Source organism: Myxocyprinus asiaticus, chromosome 21 (genome assembly GCF_019703515.2).
Source record: "Myxocyprinus asiaticus isolate MX2 ecotype Aquarium Trade chromosome 21, UBuf_Myxa_2, whole genome shotgun sequence".
NCBI lineage: Eukaryota > Metazoa > Chordata > Actinopteri > Cypriniformes > Catostomidae > Myxocyprinus > Myxocyprinus asiaticus.
Window position 1 is genome coordinate 2,688,109 of NC_059364.1, and position 26,540 is coordinate 2,714,648.

General features: G+C 40.7%; 1 protein-coding gene across 2 annotated transcripts in view; it reads left to right on the top strand.

The window, feature by feature from the left end:
• The window catches only part of nid1a (nidogen 1a), a 54,985-nt gene that overhangs the window by 15,897 nt on the left and 12,548 nt on the right, over positions 1 to 26,540 (top strand). For both annotated transcript variants that reach the window (XM_051647823.1, XM_051647822.1), the window contains exons 7-14: positions 840 to 1,040; positions 2,170 to 2,403; positions 5,956 to 6,093; positions 9,003 to 9,131; positions 9,405 to 9,548; positions 11,534 to 11,653; positions 20,810 to 21,037; positions 22,850 to 23,022. In XM_051647823.1, coding sequence (XP_051503783.1) covers positions 840 to 1,040; positions 2,170 to 2,403; positions 5,956 to 6,093; positions 9,003 to 9,131; positions 9,405 to 9,548; positions 11,534 to 11,653; positions 20,810 to 21,037; positions 22,850 to 23,022 — 1,367 coding nt within the window. The remainder of the gene's footprint in view (positions 1 to 839; positions 1,041 to 2,169; positions 2,404 to 5,955; positions 6,094 to 9,002; positions 9,132 to 9,404; positions 9,549 to 11,533; positions 11,654 to 20,809; positions 21,038 to 22,849; positions 23,023 to 26,540) is intronic.

Sequence of the window (26,540 nt, forward strand, 5' to 3'; positions counted from 1 at the left end):
GGGTCACAAATGCCATTTTACGTTTGACTTTAAGACCAATTAACAATGGCTCAGGGCGGGGGCCTGGGTAGCTCAGCGAGTATTGACGCTGACTACCAACCCTGGAGTCACGAGTTCGAATCCAGGGCGTGCTGAGTGACTCCAGTCAGGTCTCCTATGCAACCAAATTGGCCCGGTTGCTAGGGAGGGTAGAGTCACATGGGGTAACCTCCTCGTGGTCACTATAATGTGATTCTCGCTCTCGGTATGGTGCGTGGTGAGTTGTGTGTGGATGCTGTGGAGAATAACGTGAAGCCTCCACATGCGCTATGTCTCCATGGTAACGCACTCAACAAGCCATGTGATAAGTTGCACGGATTGACGGTCTCAGACACGGAGACAACTGAGATTCGTCCACCGCCACCTGGATTGAGGCGAGTCACTACGCCACCACAAGGACTTAGAGCGCATTGGGAATTGTGCATTCCAAATTGGGGAGAAAAATAAAAAAAAACAAGGGCTCAGGAGAAAAATGTCACTGAAATGTAATATTCTATTCTAGGCCCAGGTATACTTATTATCACATAAAATATGAGATCTAATTAATCAGATTAAGAAAACATTGTTAATTCAGTAAATTGAGGTATCTGACATAAAAGATATATATCCAAATATGGATATAAAAATTTGACCTCTTAAAAATAAAAATTGCCCCTGAAAATCAAATCCAGGCGAATTATTGCTTTTAAAGGAAAAGGTTAACGCTGTCATCCAGCAGTGCTATCTATGCTTTGAGATGTCCGTTTGAGTTGTTTGCTGTGCTTTTTGTGTTTTTGATTGAAGTTCTCACTCTCTCTCAGGCGGGGTGTTCAAACGTCAGGCCGAAGTGACCTTCCAGCCGGGCGGCGAGCGGTTGACCATCTCTCAGGAGTTCAAAGGCATCGATGAGCATGACCACCTGACGGTGGACACTAAACTTGAAGGAAAGATTCCAGAGATTCCTCAGGGAGCCACAGTGCAGATAGACCCATACACAGAGATCTACCAGTACAGCAGCAACTGTGAGTGAAACCATTCAACAACTGCATGACTACTTACCATGATGAGCAACAGTGTTTAGGAAACTGGGGTTTGCAAGCTGGAATTATAGTGTATTAGAATATTTGTTTGATAGTAGTTTATCCTACTTCTTCATCAGAGAAGACAATGCTCTACATTCATGTTCCCCACTGTTTCATCGAATATCTTGGCCTCTGATTGGACTAGAAGCTCAATCTAGGGATTGTTGGAAATTTGAGATCCCCAACCTCAATGATATATAACATATTACTTTCAATAGTTGATAATATTTTTAGCAGATGATTTGTTTATCACGCTATTTTTGCTGGACTGCAATTTTTTTCTGGACACCTGAGATAAAACACTGGATTATTTTACCAAGCAAGCTCGCAGACAAGTAAAAAATGGCTAATTTGAAAGAAAACAGCCTAAGGTAAGAGTTGATATAGAGTTAGTGGCTATTTAGGGCTTACAGAAGCAGTGATACCCTCCGGAGCACACATGAGACATTTGACTTGGTTGTCTCACAAAGATCATATTTAACTTTGTGATTCTTTTGATAATCTTTCATCATTTTAGGGCGACAGAATAAACTGTACTGTCACATTCCCGAGAATGAGAGCTTTCATTTGATATATTACTTGCCTATTTAAGTGCTATGTGAAAAACGTTTCTGCTCATACGCATATTTCTACAATCGCCTCTAGGTGGCGCTCATATGCGACGTGAAGTTTTTAAGGCTTTATTTTGTTATTTTATGTAACATAAATACAAAAGTGATGGTAACCTATGAAAAGTTCAGATTCTAAGCTTTCAAAAAGTATCTTATGGATTTTGCTTGAATATTAGGTGAAAAATCACCAAAATTCTGCAGAAAATGGATTTAAATATGGTTAAATTGAGCTACACGCTTATTGCTAGCTGTATTTTATGAATGAGTATGCAAGGATGTGTACAACTGTGTGATTGATAATTGTTCCAATTCTACGGAAAACTGTGAAGCTTTTTGCAAAGTTCTCTGTGCACAGATTTGGTGGGCCTCTGTATTTAATTTAAATCTCATGGTAATCAGTACTGTTATGAAACCATTATTGACAAATGAATGATCTGTTTTATGTCACTACCTGTCAGTAATCACCTCTTCCTCGGTGCGGGAGTATGTGATCAGTCTGTCAGATGGCACCACCCAGACCAGAAACTATAAATTCAGAGAGACCATCTCATTTGAGGGCTGCCAGCACGATGAAGCGGTCCGAGCCGAGCCTTCCACACAGATGCTCAGTGTCGACCAGGTGTTCGTCATGTATGATATGAATGCACAGCTCCTGCGTTATGCCATGAGTAACAAGATTGGAGATATCAACGGTGAGGGCAAATTAAAAGTTTGTTTGTGTTCTTGGTCACCTCAAAATCAAATGAAAGAAATAAGAAATTAAATTTTGCCAAAAGAAAGTGAAACCTGTTTTTAGGACCATAAAGGTTTTTTTGAAATGTGACATTGTGTTTATGACAATTAAACACATTTCATCCCCAAATTCTAATTACCATAATGCAAAAAAAAAAAAAGAAGTATATTTTATATATATATATATATATATATATATATATATATATATATATATATATATATATATATATATATTCTTTTTTTTAAACAAACTTTTTTTTTTTTTTTACTTTGTGAAATTTTTCCAAAAATTAAGACTGTCCCCAAGTTAGTGTACTTGTTAACCAAGTGCACAAAAGTGTCAGTGAAGAGCATGCTTGAGATGAAATATGAGACAAAACAAAAAAAAATCAAGGGAAATATCACTTTTTATTGGCCGTCACTTCCAATCAAGCTGTTATTTTGCCAAATTATGCAAAAGTGTAAAAATATTATTTAATTGTGTGTATTTAGGATACATAACATGTTAGCTATGAAATTAACTATTTATTTTATTTGAAAAAGGTTAAAAATGACATTTCCAAATGACACTGTGGTGGGAATTTTCATGACAAAAATGACATAAATCTCCTGTGATTCATGAACATACACTGTTGGACACTGTTGGACACTGTTAGGAGACAAAATCATTTTTTTATATTTTATTAAAGGTGCAGTATGTAAGATTCAGAATCCCTTGTTATTAGTGACACCTGTGGCCGTTAAGTGAACTGCAGCAGCTACCTGTTGCTCGTGCTCGTGCACGCACTCCATCGACCAAAACAATGACGCAACGTACAAAGAGACTGAACATGATTCACTGGCATCATACTGACAGATGAGGTAGCATAATTAAAATTACACAGTTATGGTTTTACTACAAACTTTGAGATTAAACTAAAACTACTTATCAGCTATTATAGCATACTGATACACACATACAGCTACATAGTACCGAACTACACCAGACAGTTTACTGTTGCACTATTGTATGTTTTGTATGTCATATGTTGTACTACGATCAAGAAACCAGCGTATTTGCTTAAATTGATCCTGTATACCTGACTTTTAGTACAAAGAGAAGATTGTTGAAATTATTTGAAAGTTATGAAGCAAGGTAGCTTGCAATTCATCAGCGTTAGCAGGCGAGATCAAGTTAGCTAAAATGACACAGATCAATCCTTACGGCACTATATTTCACATGCTTTGCAGTTCTGTAAGCTTACCTGTCCAATAAGAAGAACGCCAATTCAGGGTCGGTTTTGATCCTCCAGGAATCAAATGCCCTGCCGATGTTCACTGTAGTTTCCACTCGACCACGATCTCGCTTAGCCAGACGGGATTCAGTACAAGGCTCTCAGGAGCGTGCATAAACGTCACATCCTTTTGCATGAAAATCAGTCTACAGGCTTTAATAGGCAACCTAGGAAGTCCGGGAAGGGCTCATTTTTTAAGTTGCGTTACAAGCCGTTCACACATTGGCAAAAAAAGGCAAATATTACATGAAAATTGTTACATATTGCACCTTTAATATATGGAAAGTATTCAAAATTCAAAGTAGTATTTTTTGTACTATTTATTTATGCTGATTTAAATAAAAATAATTTTATTTCATTATTTGTTTTTACTGAAAAAAAGTGAAACACTTAATAAGAAACACAATTAAGAGTAATAGGTATTATATGTAGTATATATATATACAGGTGCATCTCAATAAATTAGAATGTTGTGGAAAAGTTCATTTATTTCAGTAATTCAACTCAAATTGTGAAACTCGTGTATTAAATAAATTCAATGCACACAGACTGAAGTAGTTTAAGTCTTTGGTTCTTTTAATTGTGATGATTTTGGCTCACATTTAACAAAAACCCACCAATTCACTATCTCAAAAAATTAGAATATGGTGACATGCCAGTCAGCTAATCAACTCAAAACACCTGCAAAGGTTTCCTGAGCCTTCAAAATGGTCTCTCAGTTTGGTTCACTAGGCTACACAATCATGGGGAAGACTGCTGATCTGACAGTTGTCCAGAAGACAATCATTGACGCCCTTCACAAGGAGGGTAAGCCACAAACATTCATTGCCAAAGAAGCTGGCTGTTCACAGAGTGCTGTATCCAAGCATGTTAACAGAAAGTTGAGTGGAAGGAAATAGTGTGGAAGAAAAAGATGCACAACAAACCGAGAGAACCGCAGCCTTATGATTGTCAAGCAAAATCGATTCAAGAATTTGGGTGAACTTCACAAGGAATGGACTGAGGCTGGGGTCAAGGCATCAAGAGCCACCACACACAGACATGTCAAGGAATTTGGCTACAGTTGTCGTATTCCTCTTGTCAAGCCACTCCTGAACCACAGACAACGTCAGAGGCGTCTTACCTGGGCCAAGGAGAAGAAGAACTGGACTGTTGCCCAGTGTTCCAAAGTCCTCTTTTCAGATGAGAGCGAGTTTTGTATTTCATTTGGAAACCAAGGTCCTAGAATCTGGAGGAAGGGTGGAGAAGCTCATAGCCCAAGTTGCTTGAAGTCCAGTGTTAAGTTTCCACAGTCTGTGATGATTTGGGGTGCAATGTCATCTGCTGGTGTTGGTCCATTGTGTTTTTTGAAAACCAAAGTCACTGCACCTGTTTACCAAGAAATTTTGGAGCACTTCAGGCTTCCTTCTGTTGACCAGCTTTTTAAAGATGCTGATTTCATTTTCCAGCAGGATTTGGCACCTGCCCACACTGCCAAAAGCACCAAAAGTTGGTTAAATGACCATGGTGTTGGTGTGCTTGACTGGCCAGCAAACTCATCAGACCTGAACCCCATAGAGAATCTATGGGGTATTGTCAAGAGGAAAATGAGAAACAAGAGACCAAAAAATGCAGATGAGCTGAAGGCCACTGTCAAAGAAACCTGGGCTTCCTTACCACCTCGGCAGTGCCACAAACTGATCACCTCCATGCCACGCCGAATTGAGGCAGTAATTAAAGCAAAAGGAGCCCCTACCAAGTATTGAGTACATATACAGTAAATGAACATACTTTCCAGAAGGCCAACAATTCACTAAAAATGTTTTTTTTTATTGGTCTTATGATGTATTCTAATTTGTTGAGATAGTGAATTGGTGGGTTTTTGTTAAATGTGAGCCAAAATCATCACAATTAAAAGAACCAAAGACTTAAACTACTTCAGTCTGTATGCATTGAATTTATTTAATACACGAGTTTCACAATTTGAGTTGAATTACTGAAATAAATGAACTTTTCCACAACATTCTAATTTATTGAGATGCACCTGTATATAAGTAAAATGTCCGGGCGCATTACAGTAATGAGTATATGGGATGAAATGTGTTTAAATGACTTATCCTCCCAGGATGAATCAATAACAGGTTTTTTTACTAAGATGTTAGTAATGTTTTGCTATATATATTGCAAAAACAGCATTTTTGTTCAGTATTGTTTGCATGGTAGAAACTGTGATTGTATCTATGCATGTATCCACAGGCGGGGAGGCTGAAGAGAACGCCTGCTTTACTGGCAGACACGGCTGCGATACTAATGCAGTGTGCCGACCTGGACAAGGAAATCAGTTCACATGCGAGTGTGCTGCAGGCTTCGCAGGAGACGGACGCGTTTGCTATGGTACGTAATACAACAGTTCATTAGAAGCGAGGCGCTGCCAATGGATGGGCCTCTGAGACAGGCTTTTATTTTGACGGACTTTGGCATGACCCCTCCTGTCCGTTTAGCGATAATTAAATCAATTTAAACCATTCCAAAATTTCCCTCTGAAAATGTCCAGTAATCGCCTTCCTTCCTTGCAAGGGAAATGGATTTCCTCCTTGAAATTAGAGCTCTGTCCTTGAAAACTGATTTCATCTGGCTTCCTTTCATAAGCGGGTAGTTTCCTAACCAATCTTAAAATCAAAATGTCAAAATTGTCCTCATGTACGTCTGAATATTCCCCAAGACCTTTTAAAACTAAGGATGTGACCCTTCCCTGGCTGCTTAAAGGAAATTACACAAAAATGGGCCAGCTATTATCTTTAGAACCTGTAATCATGAGAGCTGATGGTATCATCTTTACTTATTCATGGGAATGAAAGTTAAAGGAGTTAGAGGCCTAAAGAGAAGCCCGATATTTTGATTTCGTCCTGTCTGTTTATGTTAACTTTAGACATAACTTACTGTGTTTACATTAATTCCCCTTCCAGACAATACAGTTCAGCTCATAACTAAATAAAACAGGCTGTGTAATTACTAGTAGTAAAAGGCTGTCAAGCGATTTAACTTTTAATGCCATTAATTATTATAACATGTCAATGAATTAACCTTATTAATAGCAATTAATTGCGTAGATTATAAAATATACAGTAAATAACACATTCTGTGTGACCTGCCCTGATTATGTGGCTTCACTGCTTTTTTTTTTATACTAAACAATCCTTCTGGAGTGAAATATGTGTGGAGATTACAACGATAAAATTGCTGTTTTATAAGAGAAGTCACAGACAATTTGCGACAGGTAGGTGTCACTTTACGGCTCTATTTATTTGTACGGTATCCACAAACGGTGACTTACTGTCATAACATTGTGAACGCGGTTCATAGGCATCAGGGGCATTAAATGATTGGCTTAGAAGACTCACGTGATCCAACCTGACCGCTACGCTCTCTCCTATGATAGAGCCGCGGAAGATATCTCATTATATAAAAGAATCTCTGCTTCAAGACTGAATTGCTCTGATGGTCGGAAAACACATACTTTTATTACGTAATTTACCTACAGGTTAAGGCCTGGGTGTACTTCATTTTTTTGTGTTCCGGATCGGATCGTGGCCAGTTGACCACGCTGCCTTTCAAAGTATACTCTTTCGACCGCCAACGAATACGAAGGCGTTCGATGCATGTGCATTGCGACTGCTTTGTGATACTCTTTTAGTACAGTCAACGGCAGACACATGCGCCGACGTTGCACACAAACCAGGACTATGCGTGTGTCGAGAAAATTTGGGCGGACAGTCCGCGCAGACTGTGCTGATGATGAAATTTGCGTCATGCAAACTGTTCGCGGACAACCGAAGTATACTCAGGCCTTTAGGAAGCATAATTAACTGCGTTAAGTTTTTTAACGCTTTATTTTTTATGCAATTAGTCCCACTAAATAAAGAAGTTTAATCGACAGCATTAGAATTTTACATGCAGATGCGAATGACTTCAACATAAAAAAATATATATAATAGTATATATATATATATACACTGTATATAAAGGTGTTTTTTTTTTATTTATTTTTTTACTTTTGGCACTTTTATCTTGGACTTCTTGAAAGTTAAGTCTCATTAAAAAAAATGTCACACTCTCAATGATTTTTATTTTATTTTAATTTGTCTACTAGCAATGTACTGTGTTTCTGTATTGTGTTCAATAGAATTCTGTGCTGGAAATGACACTGACTCCGTTGTCTTGCTAAGGCTAATTTCATGTCTAACATTTAATGTCTCCAAAATAGGCCTGGGTAGCTCAGTGGTAAAAGACGCTGGCTACCACCCCTGGAGTTCGCTAGTTCGAATCCCAGGGTGTGCTGAGTGACTCCAGCCAGGTCTCCTAAGCAATCAAATTGGCCCGGTTGCTAGGGAGGGTAGAGTCACATGGGGTATCCTCCTCGTGGTCGCTATAATGTGGTTCGTTTTCGGTGGGTGCGTGGTGAGTTGAGCATGGTTGCCGTGGTGCATGGCGTGAAGCCTCCACACACGCTATGTCTCCGTGGCAACGTGCTCAACAAGCTACGTGATAAGATGCGTGGGTTGATGGTCTCAGACATGGAGGCAGCTGGGATTCATCCTCCGCCACCCGGATTGAGGCGAGTCACTACGCCACCACAAGGACGTAAAAGCGCATTGGGAATTGGGCATTCCAAATTGGGAGAAAAAGGAAAAAAAAATAAAATAAAAAAAAAGAAATCTCCAAAATAAACAAATCATTTAAAAAAAAAAAAAAAATGATAGAAATCCTTTTCACACAACAAAACATTTAAATGGCTTATGTTTATTTCACTCTTTTGTTGTTTGATAATGGATATTCATAGTTTAATGCTGAAAGTCTGGGACAAGCCTAAAATTTAATTTGAGTTTGAAAAGTACCAAAAATAAATGAAGGCCTGGTAAAAAGTTTCCAGTTCAGTTTTAATGATACCTTCATATAACTAAAAGAAAAAAGCCCTGGCACATGAAATTGCTTGACGTTGAAGAAACACCCATATATACAGTATGTATTGAATATATAGTATTAATTGCTCATGCTTTTATCATTGGTCCAGAGAAAGTGTCCCAAACTGAATGCTAAACAATCTGATCTCATAAGTGTTTTTGCCATTTAAATGCATGAAACATAATCTGATCTGTGCCAGATGTCTCAAACATTTCGAAATCGGTTGACAGTGTTAGTACAGACTTTGTTTAGAAGAAATCTAGAGATGTGGAAATCCTCACTTAAGCCACAGATGTTCATCAGTTTAGTCTGTTGATAAAGTGCTTTGCTCTCCTCATTAGACATCGATGAATGCAGGGAAACCCCTCAGATCTGTGGGCCGAATGCCATCTGCAACAACCAACCTGGAACATTTCGTTGCGAGTGTCAGGACGGATTCCAGTTTGCAAGCGATGGTCACACATGTGTTGGTAAGAGTTTGTAACACTGGTTTCATTATTACATTTGCGTCAACATCTGTTTGTATTCATCTCCATCGCCAAAGTCAAAGATCTCAATGTGAACACAAACATTTCTCATCAAGTTCTCTCAAGACCAGATAATCTAAGCTATGCTATCCACATTAATTTTATATCCCTGTACACTTATTGTATGTTAATTGACTGTTAATTGCTAGTTAACTATCAGATTGTAATAAGAAAGCTAGTTTTAATCATGTTAAATTGTCGTGTTTTGGGTTATAGAGGTGCACCGGCCCGTGGATGCGTGTCGTTCTGGCACTCACAATTGCGATGTTCCCGAACGCGCACGCTGCAGTTACACCGGCGGATCGTCCTACATCTGCACCTGCCTGCCGGGATTCATGGGCGATGGAAGAAGCTGTCAGGGTATATTAGCTCTCTTTACTACACAAACTTTTATTTACATGAATTAGAAGAGTAATACAGTTGTCTCAGAAAGTATTTGTACACTTAAGTCACACTTAAAAATATCTGACCATCAAAGCAAGTGGCATTTATTATAAAGAAAAAGAGCACAAGCGCCCTGTTCAATCAAATTATGTTACAAAATGATCTTTGTTTGGTTGTAAATGAAAAAAACATTAGATATGAACACATGCACTGACTTCATAGTTCCACTAAATATAGATGTAGAGCCCTAGTAGAAAATCATTTAAAATGCAATTTTAAAATAGCTTTCGTGAATGCAATGGTGAAATAATTCATAGGTCATTATAGTTTGTTGCTGCATTTGACCTTAGTGTGATTATGGAGGGAAAACTTTAGTGGAAGAGAGTCACAGCTGTGTACAGACACCTTAACTCCTCTCCTCTGCCAGTTTCACTGCAAATTGGCAAGACTTTCATTATAAATTCAGAGAAAAACAAGAGCGGCATTTATATTGTGGCTTGAAGGCTTGCTATTTGTCTAGCAATGAATGCTGTCTCTTTACTGATCCAATGTCAATCAAATTAAATAATTTTTGGGGGGCTTTTGGTTGTACTTTCAATTTTGACAATTTAAAGATCAAAAGATTTTTAGATTTAAAGGTTGGAAAAAGTATGTGAACCCCTAGGCTAATGACGTCAACAAAAGCTAATTAGAGTCAGAAGTTGGCAAACTTGGCATCCAGTTAATGTAATGAGAATGGAGGTGTGGGTTAAAGCTAATTTGACTTATAAAAAGCACTTAAACATTTTAAGTTTGCTATTCACAAGAAGCATCTGCTGACGTGGACCATGACTCACAAAAAATATATATATATATATTTTAGATATCAAGAATTGTTGCTTGCATAAAGCTGGAATGTTTACAAAGTTATCTTGATGAGCTTAGATATTCATCTGTCCACAGTTAGACAAACTGTCTATAAATGGAGATGATTTAGTACTATAGGTACTCTCTCTAGAAGTGGCCGTCCAGCCAAGATGACTCAAAGGGTGCACCATAGAATGCTCAATGAGGTAAAAAAGAACCCTAGAGTGACAGCTAAAGACTTGAAGGAATCATTGGAACTGGTTAACATCTCTGTTCATGAGTATACTATATGGAAAACATTAAACAGGCATGGTGTCCATGGCAGGACATCATGAAGGAAGCCGCTGCTTTCTAACAAAAACATTGCTGCGCACCTGAAGTTGGCCAAAGACCACCTTAACACTCCAGAACACTACTGAGAAAATGTTTTGTGGACTGATGAATCTAAGGTTGAATTGTTTGGGAAGAACACACAGCACTATGTATGGCATAAAAAGGGACAATGACCCTAAACATCAAAGTAAATCCACTACAGAATGACGAAAAAAAAAATCCACCTTTTGGAGTGTCCCAGTCAGAGCCCAGACCTTAACCCAATAGAGATGCTGTGGAAAGACCTCAAGAGAGCCGTTCACACCAGATATCCTAAGAATATGCCTGAAATGAAGCAGTTCTGTAAGGAAGAATGATCCAAATTTCCTTCTGAACGTTGTGCATTATTTAAATTGTAAAGTATTCATACATTATGCATGTATGAATGTTTTTGTTGTACTGCCTTTATTTCATGCAAATGTAAATAAAAATACCTTACTGTATTACACTATTTGTTAACTGTAATTCAGTACAAATGACTGTACTACAGTAATGTGAATCTTTGGATTAAGTATAAATACATTCACAAAATAAATAAATAGTAACACGTCTAGACACATTGCAGTAATGAGATTTGAGGTAAAATGTGCTTAATTTTTACAGTGCAAAAAAAATCTTAATGGTCCTTAAAATAGGCTTCATTATCTTTATGGTAAATATAAATTATTTATTTTTTATTTTGGGGTGAAATATGGTTGATTTTGTTATAGTAAGTATGTGTCTCTCACTCTTTCTCTTTGCAGATATAGATGAGTGTCAGACAAACCCGTGTCATGAGAACGCCGTCTGCTTCAACACACCTGGATCTTTCAGCTGTCAGTGTAACCCTGGTTTTAATGGCGACGGTATCCACTGCTCTGCAGGTAGATTTTAACTTAGGGTTAGGGTTACATGCCTGTTCACATGCACAATATAGAAATGTGTTTTTAAATGTGTCTTTTGATTCATATCAAATTAGTCTAAATCTTTTATACAGAATAATGGCAATTTAAAGTGGATTCTGTACAGGTGGAATTATGTAATTTTTAAGCAACGTTTGTTAAATGTTTTGATTTTCACCTGATGAGGAATTGACAGGTAACTCTGGTTTCTATGTTCACTTTGACCCATTTTTGACAAATGTTACCCAGGTGACGGTAAATACTTCACATTATGTAACATTTGAGAAAAAAACTCAAATACTGAAACTAATATAGTTCAGTTCCAACTCAAAATTCTGATTGGATGAGCCACATTTAAAGCCATATACGGCCGCTTCTGTCACACTTGTGTATACAGGCAACTAAACTCTTTAATAAAAAGGGACACTTGTTTTGGGACACGCTCTAATTAAAATAAGCTCTAATCAAATGCACACATTTTTTTCTAATTTCCTTATAACTTCCACACACTGCTTTTCTAGTTTAATGCCTCTGAATCAGAGCTATTTATTTAAGGCATTTTTTAATATTACTCATTGGCTTGCCTTCCACTGAACTTTGTTGTTAAGGTGAACAAGGATTTTCATGCTGTTTGGACAATGTTACTTGGGAATTGTTTGTTGATTACTATTTCCCAGCCTTGAGCAACATGCACTCTTGAAAATAGGAAGCAGCTCATTATGCAGTTTTTTTTTAGAAGACTGTTTTCCCCACATTTAATGACTGATGGGCATGAAACTCTTTAAATATTACAACATGACCTGACATTTGACCACTATGTTATGTCAAGGCTTAACCCTTGCGTCATGAATTTCTGCTCAACAGCTGAATGTCTCCTGTGAATTTACAATCCAGTTTAAGGAACAGTTGCTTTGGTTTCTCAGAGTTGTAAAGTCAACATGAAATGGCATTTGAAACCCATTTTACTTATATTTCTGAGTGAAACAGTATATTCAATGTGAAAACAATGTAGGACGGGATGGTGAAAAGTGATTCTATATCACAGATGTTTAAAAAGTCAATTCAGAGGCGAAGCAAGTTTTTATATTTTGATAAAGGATCACAATGATTGTAATAACATGCACTGATGAATCGTTCACAATAAGATCAAGAACCTATACTAACCCTTATATTGTGTTCCGGTCAAAACTGACCGATTAACTTTTTTTCTGAAAACTGTGGTTTATTTAATCTATTTGGAATAAAATTCCATGACTTCGTTCACACAGGGCATCTGAACACACAAATTTTTTTTAGATCATTTTCATAAAATTTTACTAGTTTTATATCACTTTGTTACACTCGTTGTGTTCCCGGTCAAAAATGACCGGCCATTGGAAATAAATGGATTAGACTATAACATTCCGAAATATTATGTGTTCAGGAGCATCCCAATCCTTTAGATAAGCACATACACTATATGGCCAAAAGTTTGTGGACACCTGAACAACAACTTTCATACAGTATGTTGTTGAACATTTAATTTCAAAAACCATAGGGATTAATTCCACTCTTTGCTGCTATAACATCCACCACCCTTCTGGAAAAGTTTTCCACTTGATGTTGGAATATACAGTAGCTGTAGGAATTTGCTCCCATTCTGAAACAAGAGCATTAGAGGTCAGGCACTGATGTTGGTGATGGACCCTGGCTCGCAGATGGCGTGCAATTCATCCCAAAGGTGTACAGTGCGTTCAGGTCTGCGCTTTGTGCAGGTCAGTCAAGTACATCTGCACCAGACATTATTTCTTCCTCAACTTGTGTACAGGGGCATTGTCATGCTGGAACAGAAGAGGGCTCTACCCAAACAATTACCACAAAGTTAGAAGCACACAATTCTTTAGAATAGCCCTGTAGCGTTAAAATGTATCTTCAATGGAATTAATGGAAAAGTCAAACATGTTAATTAAAAGAGGGGTGTCCTAAAACATTTGGCCATACAGTGTATGTGGATGTGTGTTTGCTCACACAAAGTCCTCGGACATGTACACACTAGGCATGTAACGATACACAAATTTCATGATACAGTACAATACGATGCGATTAAAAAAAAATAGTGCCCACAACTGTTTCGCTCAAACTCATTCAAGGATTCAATATCAATGTCTTTTAAATCATAAATGTTTGACATTTGCAACAAAAAGCAGAGCTCTGTAATAAAGTAACTAAAACAATAGCACTGCATTTATTTTGTTTTAATGTAATGAGAAAAACTCATATAAACTCACAATTTTCATGTTTTCTTGAGAAAAATGTGTTTGTCTACACTCAAGTCATTTGTATTTGTATAGCACTTTTCATAATGCACATAGTTAAATCAGCTTTCTAGACAATCATGCCTTAATGTATTAAAGCCCCCAGTGATCAAGCTAAAGTGACTGTAGCAAGGACAAAACTAATTTTAATGTTATTTAGTGGTGAAAAAAAAAACCTGAGAGGATCCTGACCTCTGGTTTTACGATAGATGTACATAATCCAGTATTATTTAGCAGCTTAAGCAAAAATCGATCAGCGCGTCATTTTTTTGACTCTTCCCCTGGTTTCACTTTGCATGTAAACATTACCGGCATATAACATGTGCGCAAGTGCCATGTAATCGCGGGTTTCTTACGTTGTCCGATTTTTGAATAAGCTTGTTTTTGTTTGTTTTTGCTCAGTGTCATGCTCCATGTCGTCTGAGAGAGACTGGATGTTAAATGCAACTTTGCTGCTGCTATTTCTGCATCGCAAATCCAACTATTTGCACCGTGATGTCGTTGTAAATAAAACAACGTTTGATGTACTGTTACCGGGACATGACACCGTTGTTTGGCAAATTCATCAAGCTGTAACGCTACAAAATCTACTTGCCGTTTGCCATCGATCTTCTCGCCTTTGTACTGTAGATCTGTTGCTCTGTTTTTCTGGGGGATTTTTTCACCTCAGAGGAGATTGTTACGCTGCTCTTAGTTTTGCGCTGCCTGGTTCTAACAAATTCTTTCATTTTAATTACACTATAAAGTGTTTATGTATCATACGATACATATGGTATTGAATCGTGAGTAACGTATCGTACAATACAATACGATACGATATTTTTTTTACACCCCTTGTACACACACACACACACACACACACACACACACACACACACACACACACACACCACACACACACACACACACACACACAATGTGTGTTGAGTGCCCTTTTGTGCATCGTCTTTCCATGTACCCTCTTTGAGGAATATTTCAAGATCTACTTATCATATAATGTTGTCTTTGGGCTCATTTTAATTGGGATAGTCTGCTGTAAGTTACGATATATCATTGTCTATGGTATATATATGTTTCTGGAAGTAATAAGGAAAAATGTGACAAAGACACTCCTGTTTATTATATTTATGTTTGTCTGTGGGAATTTCATACACTAAAACTCACTACAGTTTGGCCTCTGAGTGAAACAAATGTGCTCATTGCATTCTACAAATTGAGACCTTTCTAACGATATATAACACATGGTTATCTCATCTTTTTTTTATATTTTACCAACTCTGAATATAAGTGTTGTGATAAAAAATTAGCAAATTATGAGAACAAATCAGTTCTAAGTTGTCAGCCAATTCAAAAGTATTATTTAAGAATTGGTAGGATCAGCTATATGCATTGTAAAGTCCAGATTCTAATCTTTAAAATGACACCTGTTTTGTTCAGATCAAACAAGTGGTTATTAATTTATAACTGTGGAGCGGGACGTGGTTGTGTGTCTGTCACTGGGGAGAGAGGAAGCTGTAAGGACCATCACCTGGTGATTAATGATGCGTAACACCTGTTTCTCGTTACAGTGACAACGGAGATGGGCTTGAAATGGCCGCCGAGAACGCGAGTGAGGCAGAGAGAGTTGCGTGAAGCTGTATCTGCCACGTCTGTATCTGAAAGCCTGTTTAGTGTTGCGTGAAGCTGAAAAGCCTGCTCTTTGTTTATGAATCTGAAAAGCCTGCTCTTTGTTTATGAAACTGAAAAGCCTATACTTTGTCTGTAAAGCTGGATGCTTGAATAAAAGCTGATTTACCTGGACTGCCAACCCGCTTCCTACCTGTTAGAACCTTTGCACTGGTGCCAAGACCCAGGACATCGAAGGAAGAAGACTGGTCGCCATGGACACCTCACCGCTGGGTGAAGTCATCTGCGCTCTGGCTAGCATCCAAGAGACCCATCACTAAGCCCTGCTCGCCCAGGAGCGTCATTTCCAGGAGCTCCTCCGGGCCCAGTCCGAGGATCGGCAGGCTCTACGGAGCTGGTTAGCTCCAGGCGGATCCTCCGCCGTGTCCACAGAGGCAGCGATGAAGCCGCACCTCCTCCTGATGAAGATGGGCCCTCAGGACGACCCAGAGGCGTTCCTGGGCATCTTTGAGCACTCAGCCACTGCCTCCGGCTGGCCTCAAGCCCAGTGGGCCCTCCACTTGCTGTCGCTGCTTTCCGGGGAGGCCCAACTTGTTGTGCAACAACTGCCAGCTGCGGACCACCTGGACTATGTGAAACTGAAGACCGCTGTCCTGCAACGGGTGGGCCGCACCCCCGAACAACATCGGCAGCAGTTCCACTCCATTACGCTGAGTGAAGTCGGCCGCCCGTTTGCATTTGCCCAGCAGCTCCGGGATGCCTGCCGAAAATGGGTGCTAGCCGGGGAAGGGCACGCCATGGAGGACATAATAGAGCTGATGGTACTGGAGCAGCTAACCATACGTCTGCCCAAGAAGACTGCGGAATGGGTCCAGTGCCATCGCCCCACGTCGGTGGGTTATACCCAAAAGATGTCGAGCAGTCCAAGTCTCTCTCTCTCTCTCCCTCTCTCTTCTATTCCCCCTTCTGCCCCTCCCTCTCCTCCCTCTCGACCTGTTATACATTATGCCCCCGGAAACGGGGGGCATATTTACCCAAACCGGTGCCCCGCTTTCGCGGGCTGCACTACGCGCCAACCCCCTCCCCTACCCCTCTCTGTCGTCCTTCCCAGGGTTATGCTCCGCTGCCACGAGTGCAGCTGGGGAGCCTGGGCTGGTCTGTTGGAGTTGCGGGGAGCTGGGACACGTCCAGGACCGGTGTCCGGTAATGGAAGTGGGGACGTGGATCCGGGTCCCCAACATGCCACAGGCCACCCTCGATCGAGCTGGGATGAATCGCATACCGGTAAGGATTAAGGGGCATACATACCAAGCCCTGGTGGATTCGGGTTGCAATCAAACCTCGATCCACCACGGATTAGTTCTTGATGGGGATTTGGATACAAATCACAAGGTGTTGGTGAGGTGTGTGCACAGGGATGTTTACGAATACCCGGTAGTGACCACCGTTATTCAATTTCGGGGTGTAAAACATAGAGTGGAGGCCACGGTTAATTCCCGCCTCACCCATCTGCTGATTTTGGGAACAAATTGGCCAGGGTTTAAAAGATTATTGAAAGCATTGTGTGCGGATGGGTCCTGCAATCCGAAAACACGGTGTGTGATGTGTGACACAATGGCTGGGGAGGCGGAGCTGGGGCCGTCCACGTCTGCTCAGCGTCAGGATGACGCAGGAGGGGAATCCTCCGATATTCCCGCCCTCAGGGAATTCCTGGAGGGGGACTTCCCTCTAGAGCAGCCATGTGACAAAACCCTTAGGCACGCCTTTGACCAAGTGAGAGTAATCGATGGCCAGCAGCTCCAGCTGGACGTCACCATCACATACCCATACTTTTCAATTAGTAGGGACCGGTTGTATCGAGTGACACAGGACACTCAAACCCATGGAAATACAACCCAGCTATTAGTCCCAAGGAGCCGTCGGGAAAAACTTTTCCAGGCGGATCACCACAATCCTATGGGGGTCACTTAGGACCGGAGAGAACACTACACCGTTTAATGGCCCGCTTTTATTGTCCGGGCATTCACGGGGATGTATGCAGATGGTGTACGGCATGCCGTGAATGTCAGTTGGTGAATCCACCGGCCACCCCAAGAGCGGCATTATGCCCATTACCATTAGTCGAGGCCCCCTTTGAAAGAATTGGAATGGACCTCGTTGGGCCATTAGAACAGTCAGCACAAGGATACCGTTTTGTATTAATCCTGGTGGATTATGCAACACGATATCCGGAAGCAGTGCCTTTATGCAAAATCTCAGCATGCGGGGTTGTGGAGGCACTCTTCAAAATTATCTCCCGGGTGGGGATTCCGAAAGAAATCCTCATCGACCAAGGCACAACGTTTATGTCACGAACACTATGCGAACTTTATGAATTTCTGGGGATTAAATCGATTTGCACCAGTGTTTATCACCCGCAAACTGACGGGCTGGTGGAACGATTTAATCGAACCCTTAAAAACATGATTCGTAAGTTCGTACACGAGGAAGAAGAAATTGGGACAAATGGTTGGACCCCCTATTATTTGCAGTCAGGGAAGTCCCGCAAGCCTCTACGGGGTTTCCCCCCTTCGAGCTCCTATATGGATGCCGGCCCCATGGGGTGCTTGACGTCATACGGGAGGCATGGGATGAAGGACCTTCCCAGAGCAAAAATGTAATTCAATATGTCCTTGATCTTCGAGCAAAGCTACACACACTGGGTCAGTTGTCACAACAGAACTTGCTCCAAGCTCAAGAGACACAAAGCCGGCTGTATAATAGGGGTGCCCACCTACGGGAATTTGCACCGGGACACAAAGTACTGGTATTACTCCCCACATCAAGCTCCAAATTACTCGCCAAGTGGCAAGGACCCTTTGAGGTTACACGGCGAGACGGGGATCTCGATTATGAAGTTAAACGAACGGATAGAGGTGGGGCACGTCAAATTTACCACCTCAACCTCCTTAAATTATGGAGAGAGGCGGTCCCTGTGTCCATGGTGACAGTAGTTCTGGAGAGGGCGGAGCTCAGGCCAGAGGTGAAGTTCAAAGTCGATCCATTCACCCCAGTCTCTTGTGGAGACCACCTCTCACCGTCCTAGCTCATGGAGGTGGTCAGGTTGCAAAAAGAGTTTGCGGACGTGTTCTCTCCTCTTCCCGGTCGGACTAACCTCATACAACACCATATTGAGACCCCACCGGGAGTGGTAGTGCGTAGTCGGCCATACCGCGTACCCGAACACAAGAAAAAGGTGATACGGGACGAATTAGAGGCAATGCTCAAGATGGGGGTAATAGAAGAATTGCACAGCGATTGGGCAAGCCCGGTTGTCCTTGTACCTAAGAGTGACGGGTCAGTCCGCTTCTGTGTTGATTACCGGAAAGTCAACGCTGTGTCTAAATTTGACGCGTACCGAATGCCCTGAATTGACGAACTGCTCGATCGGTTGGGTGCGGCTCAATTTTATTCGACACTGGATTTAAATAAGGGATATTGGCAGATCCCCTTAACTCCATTATCCCAAGAAAAAACTGCTTTTTCCACACCGTTCGGATTACACCAATTCGTCACTCTTCTGTTCAGTTTGTTCGGGGCTCCCACCACATTCCAGCGCCTCATGGATAAGATCCTCCGGCCACACGCTGCGTATGCCACTGCCTATTTAGATGATATCATTATATACAGTAATGATTGGCAGAGGCATATGCAGCATCTGAGAGCCGTCCTGAGGTCGCTGAGGCGGGTGGGGCTCACGGCAAACCTGAAAAAGTACACAATTGGGCGGGTGGAAGTACGGTATCTGGGCTTCCATTTGGGTCATGGGCAGGTACGTCCCCAGATTGATAAGACCACAGCGATAGCGGCCTGCCCACGTCCCAAGTCCAAAAAGGAGGTGAGACGTTGGCTGGCTATTACAGAAGGTTTGTTCCTAATTTTTCTGATGTCACCAGCCCCTTGACTGATCTCACTAAAAAGGGGGCACCAGATCTGGTCCAGTGGATGGAGGCGTGCCAACAGGCTTTCACGAGAGTGAAATCTGCACTCTGTGGTGGGCTGCTTTTACGTACTCCTAACTTCTCTCTCCCCTTTATTTTACAGACGGATGCATCAGAGAGGGGGTTGGGGCCGTGCTCTCGCAGGAGGTGGAGGGGGAGCGCCCCGTGCTGTACATTAGTCGTAAGCTCTCTTTGAGAGTACAGCACCATCGAGAAAGAGTGTCTAGCCATCAAATGGGCGGTCCTAACCCTCCGCTACTACCTTAATCCTCCACTCAGATCACACCCCACTTCAGTGGCTCCATCGTGTGAAGGATACCAATGTGCAGATCACAGGCCGGGGCCACAGATGGTTGTGGCTGATTTCCTTTCCAGGAATGGGGGGGGGAGTTGGCAGGCCAGATGTTGCCCGGGACTGAGTCGGGCAGTGGGGGTATGTGGAGCGGGATGTGGTCGTGTGTCTATCACTGGTGATACATGAAGTGGTAAGGACCATCACCTGGTGATTAATGATGCGTAACACCTGTTTTTCGTTACAGTGACGATGGAGATGGGCTTGAAAAGGCCGCCAAGAACGCGAGTGAGGCAGAGAGAGTTGCGTGAAGCTGTATCTGCCACGTCTGTATCTGAAAGCCTGTTTAGTGTTGCGTGAAGCTGAAAAGCCTGCTCTTTGTTTGTGAAGCTGAACACTTGAATAAAAACTGATTTACCTGGACTGCCAATCTGCTTCCTTCCTGTTAGAACCTTTACAATAACATAATAATTTTTATTTTTCCATTTTTTCCACAGGGAGTGCCACTGATAAGATCAGTTCAATAAATCCTTCTATCAATAACAAATATATATTTTTAAAATATGTTCAAAAGTATAAAACCTATCATAATTACTAAAAAATAAGTTGGCAAAAAAATCTAATGCAATACCTTGGGATATATATGTAATATGAGAGATATATTAACAATCTTATTGGGGCCGGTCATTTTTGACCTGGACCACGGTTAAGAAAGTAAACAGAGTCAATTTAGATTTTTGTTGACTTGAAATGTCATTTACAAATACTAACTTTAATTGGTCACTTTATGTGTCTTGGCTAGAATATGCAAATTAGACCAGATTTTATGCTGATAGTCAAAAGTCTTTATTGTTGTCATATTAACAATAATATGACCCAGTATGCAATAATTGCATTAATAATATCAGATATATGTTTTTTTTAAAGTGTCTTTGTGTTTGTACAGATCGTGAGAGGACGCATTGTCAGCTGCATAGAGAAAGTGTTCTGGGTGCCACTGAGTTTGGTGTCCGCGGCCCTCGCCCTGTACCTGGCCAGTATGTGCCAACTTGTGATGCCCGGGGTGAATACGAGCCCATGCAGTGTCACACCAGTATTGGACAGTGCTGGTGTGTGAACCGAGATGGACTGGAGATCTCCGGCACGCGCAAGGGGCCCGGCAACTATCCTGACTGTGAGTCACTGTGAGAAAGAAGAGTCATCCATATAACGCATTCATTAATAAAAGACATAATATATAAATCCATAATCATATAGTGACATATGAGCCCATTTTGAAAACCATTGATCTGAAACCGTTTTGTAAAATTCACTGTATTTAAGTACTTCGATAAGAGCTTTTGCCAAAAAGTCATAGACCATGTTAAAAATCTGGGATTTTATTTTTTCTCATATAAACCTATGATCAACCCTCCTAGTGTCCTTGGGTCATTTTGACCCGGGACAGGTAAAGAATACGTTATAAATACCACATACTGAAACCAAACATTGTGACTTTGTCCAGACCATAAAAACAAACAAATAAAAAAGTTTTTTGTATATAATTGTTTAATAGAAATAACAATTTTTAAACAAATATTTCTTTATATTTTCTTAATGGGTCAATTTGACCCGTAAGGGAAGAACCAGTTATGATCTTTCACCTTCAGACTTTCTGAGTGTTATACAGCTTTAAATAGTTTTTTTGTATATCTCTGAATCAAATTTGACCTAAAAATAATTCAAATGTTCTCAAACTTAGCCCCTAGCCCTATGCTGGTTGAAGTAACGCAACAGCTTGAGGCTGTCTACACCGGGCACATCGACACACACTTTCTAAACCGTTTATCTGTGTTGTTGGCAGTAGTAGCGCCAGCGTGTGCTGTGCAAAATGGAACGGGACATCTGTTTACTGACGGCACAATGCGATGCGCCACAACGGACGCTTCCATGGTAGACAACATCATTGATTATAATGGGTTCTATTGTTTTTGACGCGACTCTCGCGCCTGGTGTAGACAGGGTGTGAGTGCTAACAGTTCTGCTTGAGATTAACAGTTTAATACATTCAGATGCAATGTGTTGGATGTGCGTTATGTGTAAACTCCTGACATTTTAAGGAGGAGCTTAAGCCAAAACCGAGCATTTCAAACAGAGGACCAGAGACGATCAGAGATTAAATAATTATATACTACGAAGTTTTAATGCAAAAAACGTTACTAACATTATCAGTGGACCTCAGGGAAGATAATAAAACTATATAAAAAGAGCATTTCTTGACCCATTTAAGACAATAGGAGGGATAAACAGAAAGTTTTAGGAATCTGAAAAACAACTAAATAAATTTAAACCCCAAATTAAGAATTATTTCAGATTCTGCACTATTTTGAGGTCACTAATCAAATTTGTGACATTTGTGAGCCACACTCTAATAATGACAGTTGCTGTGATGTTTAAAGTAATTTTACCAACCATTGATCTGAAATCGTTTTGTGTGATTCACTGTATTTTGTTTCGTACACTTTCAATACAGTCTGAGACCACATTAGAAATCTTTTTCTTTTTTTTTCATTTAGACCTAGAAATAAGCAAAACAAACAAACATACAAAGAAAGGTTTAGACACAAAAAGAAGAAATATTTCTAGGTCATTAGTAAAATGTTAGTACATTTCTGATATTTGTACTTCAAATGAAGCACACAAGATGCTCTTTGGAACCTTCTCAAATCATGCTGTCATTCAAGCAAAAGAGAGACATTCTCAAATTTATGTTAATATTCAATTCAACTTTTCCCTTAGTTTTTTATGCTGATAATGTAATTCATAATAAGTGTATATGTCTTTAATTAAACTACAAAAGAATTCATAAAAGGAAACATTTTCATTACTTGTAGTTTCAGTACTTTTTGACCCCACTGTAGGTGCTATCAGTTGTCAAGTGCTGTCAAAGTCATACGTATTCATCAAATACACAGTAATTTACAGTCTTACAACTTCTATTGCACAGGCCCTGATCATGATGTTCCTGGCCCACCAATTAGACCATCACCCAGGCCTGACATCAGCCCTCTGCCCCCTGGCAGTCACATCCTGTTCACTCAGAGCGGAAAGATTGAGTATATTCCACTGGAAGGTCATGACCTTAAGAAAACTGAAGCCAAGACTGCACTGCACCTCCCGGTAATGTTCTACTCCAACACAGTCTGTTAGTGTATTACCTTCTGCTACTAGTGATACATCTCAGCTGTGTATGACTCAAGAGTTTTCTTTAGTCTAAGACGCTGTTACATTGCAGACGGTGTTAGTCATTGCTAAACCCACACAAAATCTGTATACACAGAACTCTTAGACCAAAAACATACTTGATGCACAAATGCAAACGCAGACACAAACTTTACAAAAACTTGCCATACATTTGCATATGCCGCTCATTCTTTTCACATGGAAATTAGCTTTTTGATTAAGTTTGCAGCTCTTCACCGGTATTTATGAACCTCCGGCAAACCTTTGGCATCTATGGACTATTTGCTGCAAGTTTGCCGCAAAGCTCATTTGCATGTGAAAATGATCAGTGGCAAATTTGCGGTAAGTTTGCAGCAAATTTGCCACGTACTCTCGATTTCCATAAGGGAAGTGTGCGGTCTTATTGTTTGTACATAGTTAATATGAGTTCTTGCGTTAATGTGGTGGTAACAAACTTAAGCACTCATAGGGGAGTGTGATGCGGAGGAGGGCTAATCCACCGAGGAGAGGGATTGTGTCTTTTTGTTGAAGTTTTCAAACAAAAAAACTTGCTCGCCGGTTCCCAGACAAGCTGTTGCCTGGTCCTCGATCACTCCTCCACCTTCTGGTGGACGACAGCCGCTCCTACCCGGGCAGACAGGAACCAGTCCTCTGACCCCTGGTGGATGGAACGCCCCTCCACGTTTTGGCGGCCAGTAGGGAACTCCTCCGTCCTTGGCAGCGGCTTCACCGCTCCAGGCTGCCAGCAGTGAGCCCCTCCTCCCCTCGCGGATGGCGGCTATTTCTCCGCATCCAGGCGGCCGGCAGCAACTCCTCCGTCCCCCGGCGGATGGCCGCGGCTACTCCTTTGTGTGGATGACAGTAGCGAGGTCTCCACGACAGCTCGTCCCTCACGCACCAATGTAACAAGGTTGATATGGGAAAGGAGGACGTGGAAACCTTAAACAAAAATACACAAAAACATAAATGCACACATGGCAGCTGCATGTGGCTCTCTCTCTCTCAAACTGCCGCATTCCACTGCACTTATCCCTCTCCTCGGCTGATTAGCCCGATTGGGGGCCGGGCGTGCATAGTCACGGCCCGGCCCCGCCCTCCTCGTCACAGGGAGTTTCCTTCAAATGTCTTTGCCATTTTAGAATTATTTTTTATTAAGCTGCAACATAGCTACAAAATCTCAGCTCCGTTTAACACATTTTGCCATGTTTAAATCCATTCCACCTAAAGTTCTAAAGATTTTATTCCACAGATTTTATTCTGCATATTCAGTGTGGGTCTCGCCATTGCATTACAGAAATATCTACAGTATGTTCTTTAGATCCATCAAAGTCATTGCTTACTGTACTTCGTAAAGTTAGTAATGTTAAAAAGTCATTATGTGGTTTTTAACAGTGTAAAATGTTACAAATGTTCATAGTTTCTATCGTTGCCAAATTGTTGATAACACAGAGCCAAAATACTGCTGGGGGGGCTCGCTGGGGAATTTGAGGATTGCTTAACTATGTTTTTCTTGGAAATATTAGTATGTGAGAAATCTTGTTTATCAAGGCCATATGCTGTCTCTGTTGATTACATAACCCTCATCGACCCGCTAACCGTGAGAATGTGAGGAGAGATTCCAGAAGAAACAGACAAAACTATTTACAAAACGAGAAACAGTGTTAATGTGAATACTTTCAGCACATGCCCTTGACTGAACAATGAAAAATATAGAAACTGGGAAACCATGATGCAGTAATGTCATTATGTTGATTTTTAGGGGGCAATCGCCCTTATTTAGGATGCAATGCCCCTATTGTTTTTGTTAGTTTTGTTAGTTTCCATAGCACTCCATTTCAATGTTGGGGTGTACCAGTCAAATTCTACAGAGCCACCTATTACTGAAGGTTAATAAATATATCTGCTTATAACTCTTAAACTGTTTGTCCTTCCCACATAGTTCTGTTTCTCTGATTCAGTGTTTAAAGCGTCTATCGGTTTCAATTTCCACCAAGCAAATAAGCTGCCATCTTGAATTTGAGTCTTTTTTGCCACTCTTCCAACAAATTCTGTCGGATTTTCACCAAAATTGGCACAGATGATCTTAAAACCAGTCTGCACAAAAATAACTAACAGAAGTGTGATTTTCAACATTGCTCTGAAGTTACGCCATAAAAAGTTGGTGACCCAGATGTAGACTCAAAATAGAAATAAAGCTGTATCTTGTACTGTAATGTTCGGTAATGCTAAGGTTTATTAAAGCAAAAGTTTGTATACATAGTTGCCACAATGTCCTGAGAGTACCTGACCTGTTAAGTGACAGCACCTACTACTAGGGCAAGAATCGCAAAAAAGTGATGCATTTTCTTAAAAGTTTTGAACATTTTAGACAAAATTCCCATAACCCTTCTGTGCTAGGCCTCGTAATTGTTTCTTGAAGTTACAGTGACAAGAAAAAGTATGTTAACCCTTTGGAATTATCTGGTTTTCTGTATTAATTGATCATAAAATGTGATCTCATATTTATCAATGTCACAAGTATAGACAAACACAATGTGCTTAAGCTAACAACACACAAACAATTAAAATATTTAACGTCATCCCATTAAACATTCACAGTGCTGTGGAAAAAGTACGTGAATCCTTGTATTTAATAAATGATTGACCCTCTTTTGGCATCAATAACGGGATCAAGTGGAATCAAGTGTTTCCTGTTGCTGCGGATTAGACTTGCACAATGTTCAGAAGGAAATTTGGATCATTCTTCCTTACAGAACTGCTTCAGCTCAGCCATATTCTTAGGATATCTGGTGTGAACGGCTCTCTTGAGGTCTTTCCACAGCATCTCTATTGGGTTAAGGTTTGGGCTCTGACTGGGACACTACAAAAGGTGGATTTTCTTTTTCTCTTTAAGCGATTCTGTAGTGGATTTACTTTGATGTTTAGGGTCATTGTCCTGCTGCATCACTCAACTTCTACTGAGCTACAGCAGGCGCACAGCCACCCTGATATTATCCTGTAGGATATCTTGATAAACCTGGGAATTAATTTTTCCCTTGATGATGGCAAGCGGTCCAGGCCCCGAAGCAGCAAAGCAGCCCCAAATCATGATGCTCCTTCCACCGTAATTCACCGTTGGGATGTTTTCATGTTGGTATGCTGTGCCCTTTTTACACCATAAATAGTGCTGCATGTTCTTCCCAAATAATTCAACCTTACAACATTTAAGGACCACATCAGACCACAAAACATTTTCCCAGAAGCATTGTGGAGTGTCAAGGTGGTCTTTGGCAAACTTCAGGCACACAGAAATGTTTTTGTTGGCTTCCTTCTTGGTGTCCTGCCATGGACACCATACCTGTTTAATGTTTTCCATATAGTTGACTCATGAACAGAGATGTAAACCAGTTCCAATGATTCCATGCAAGGCATGGTCCACGTCAGCAGATGCTTCTTGTGAATAGCAAACTCAAAAT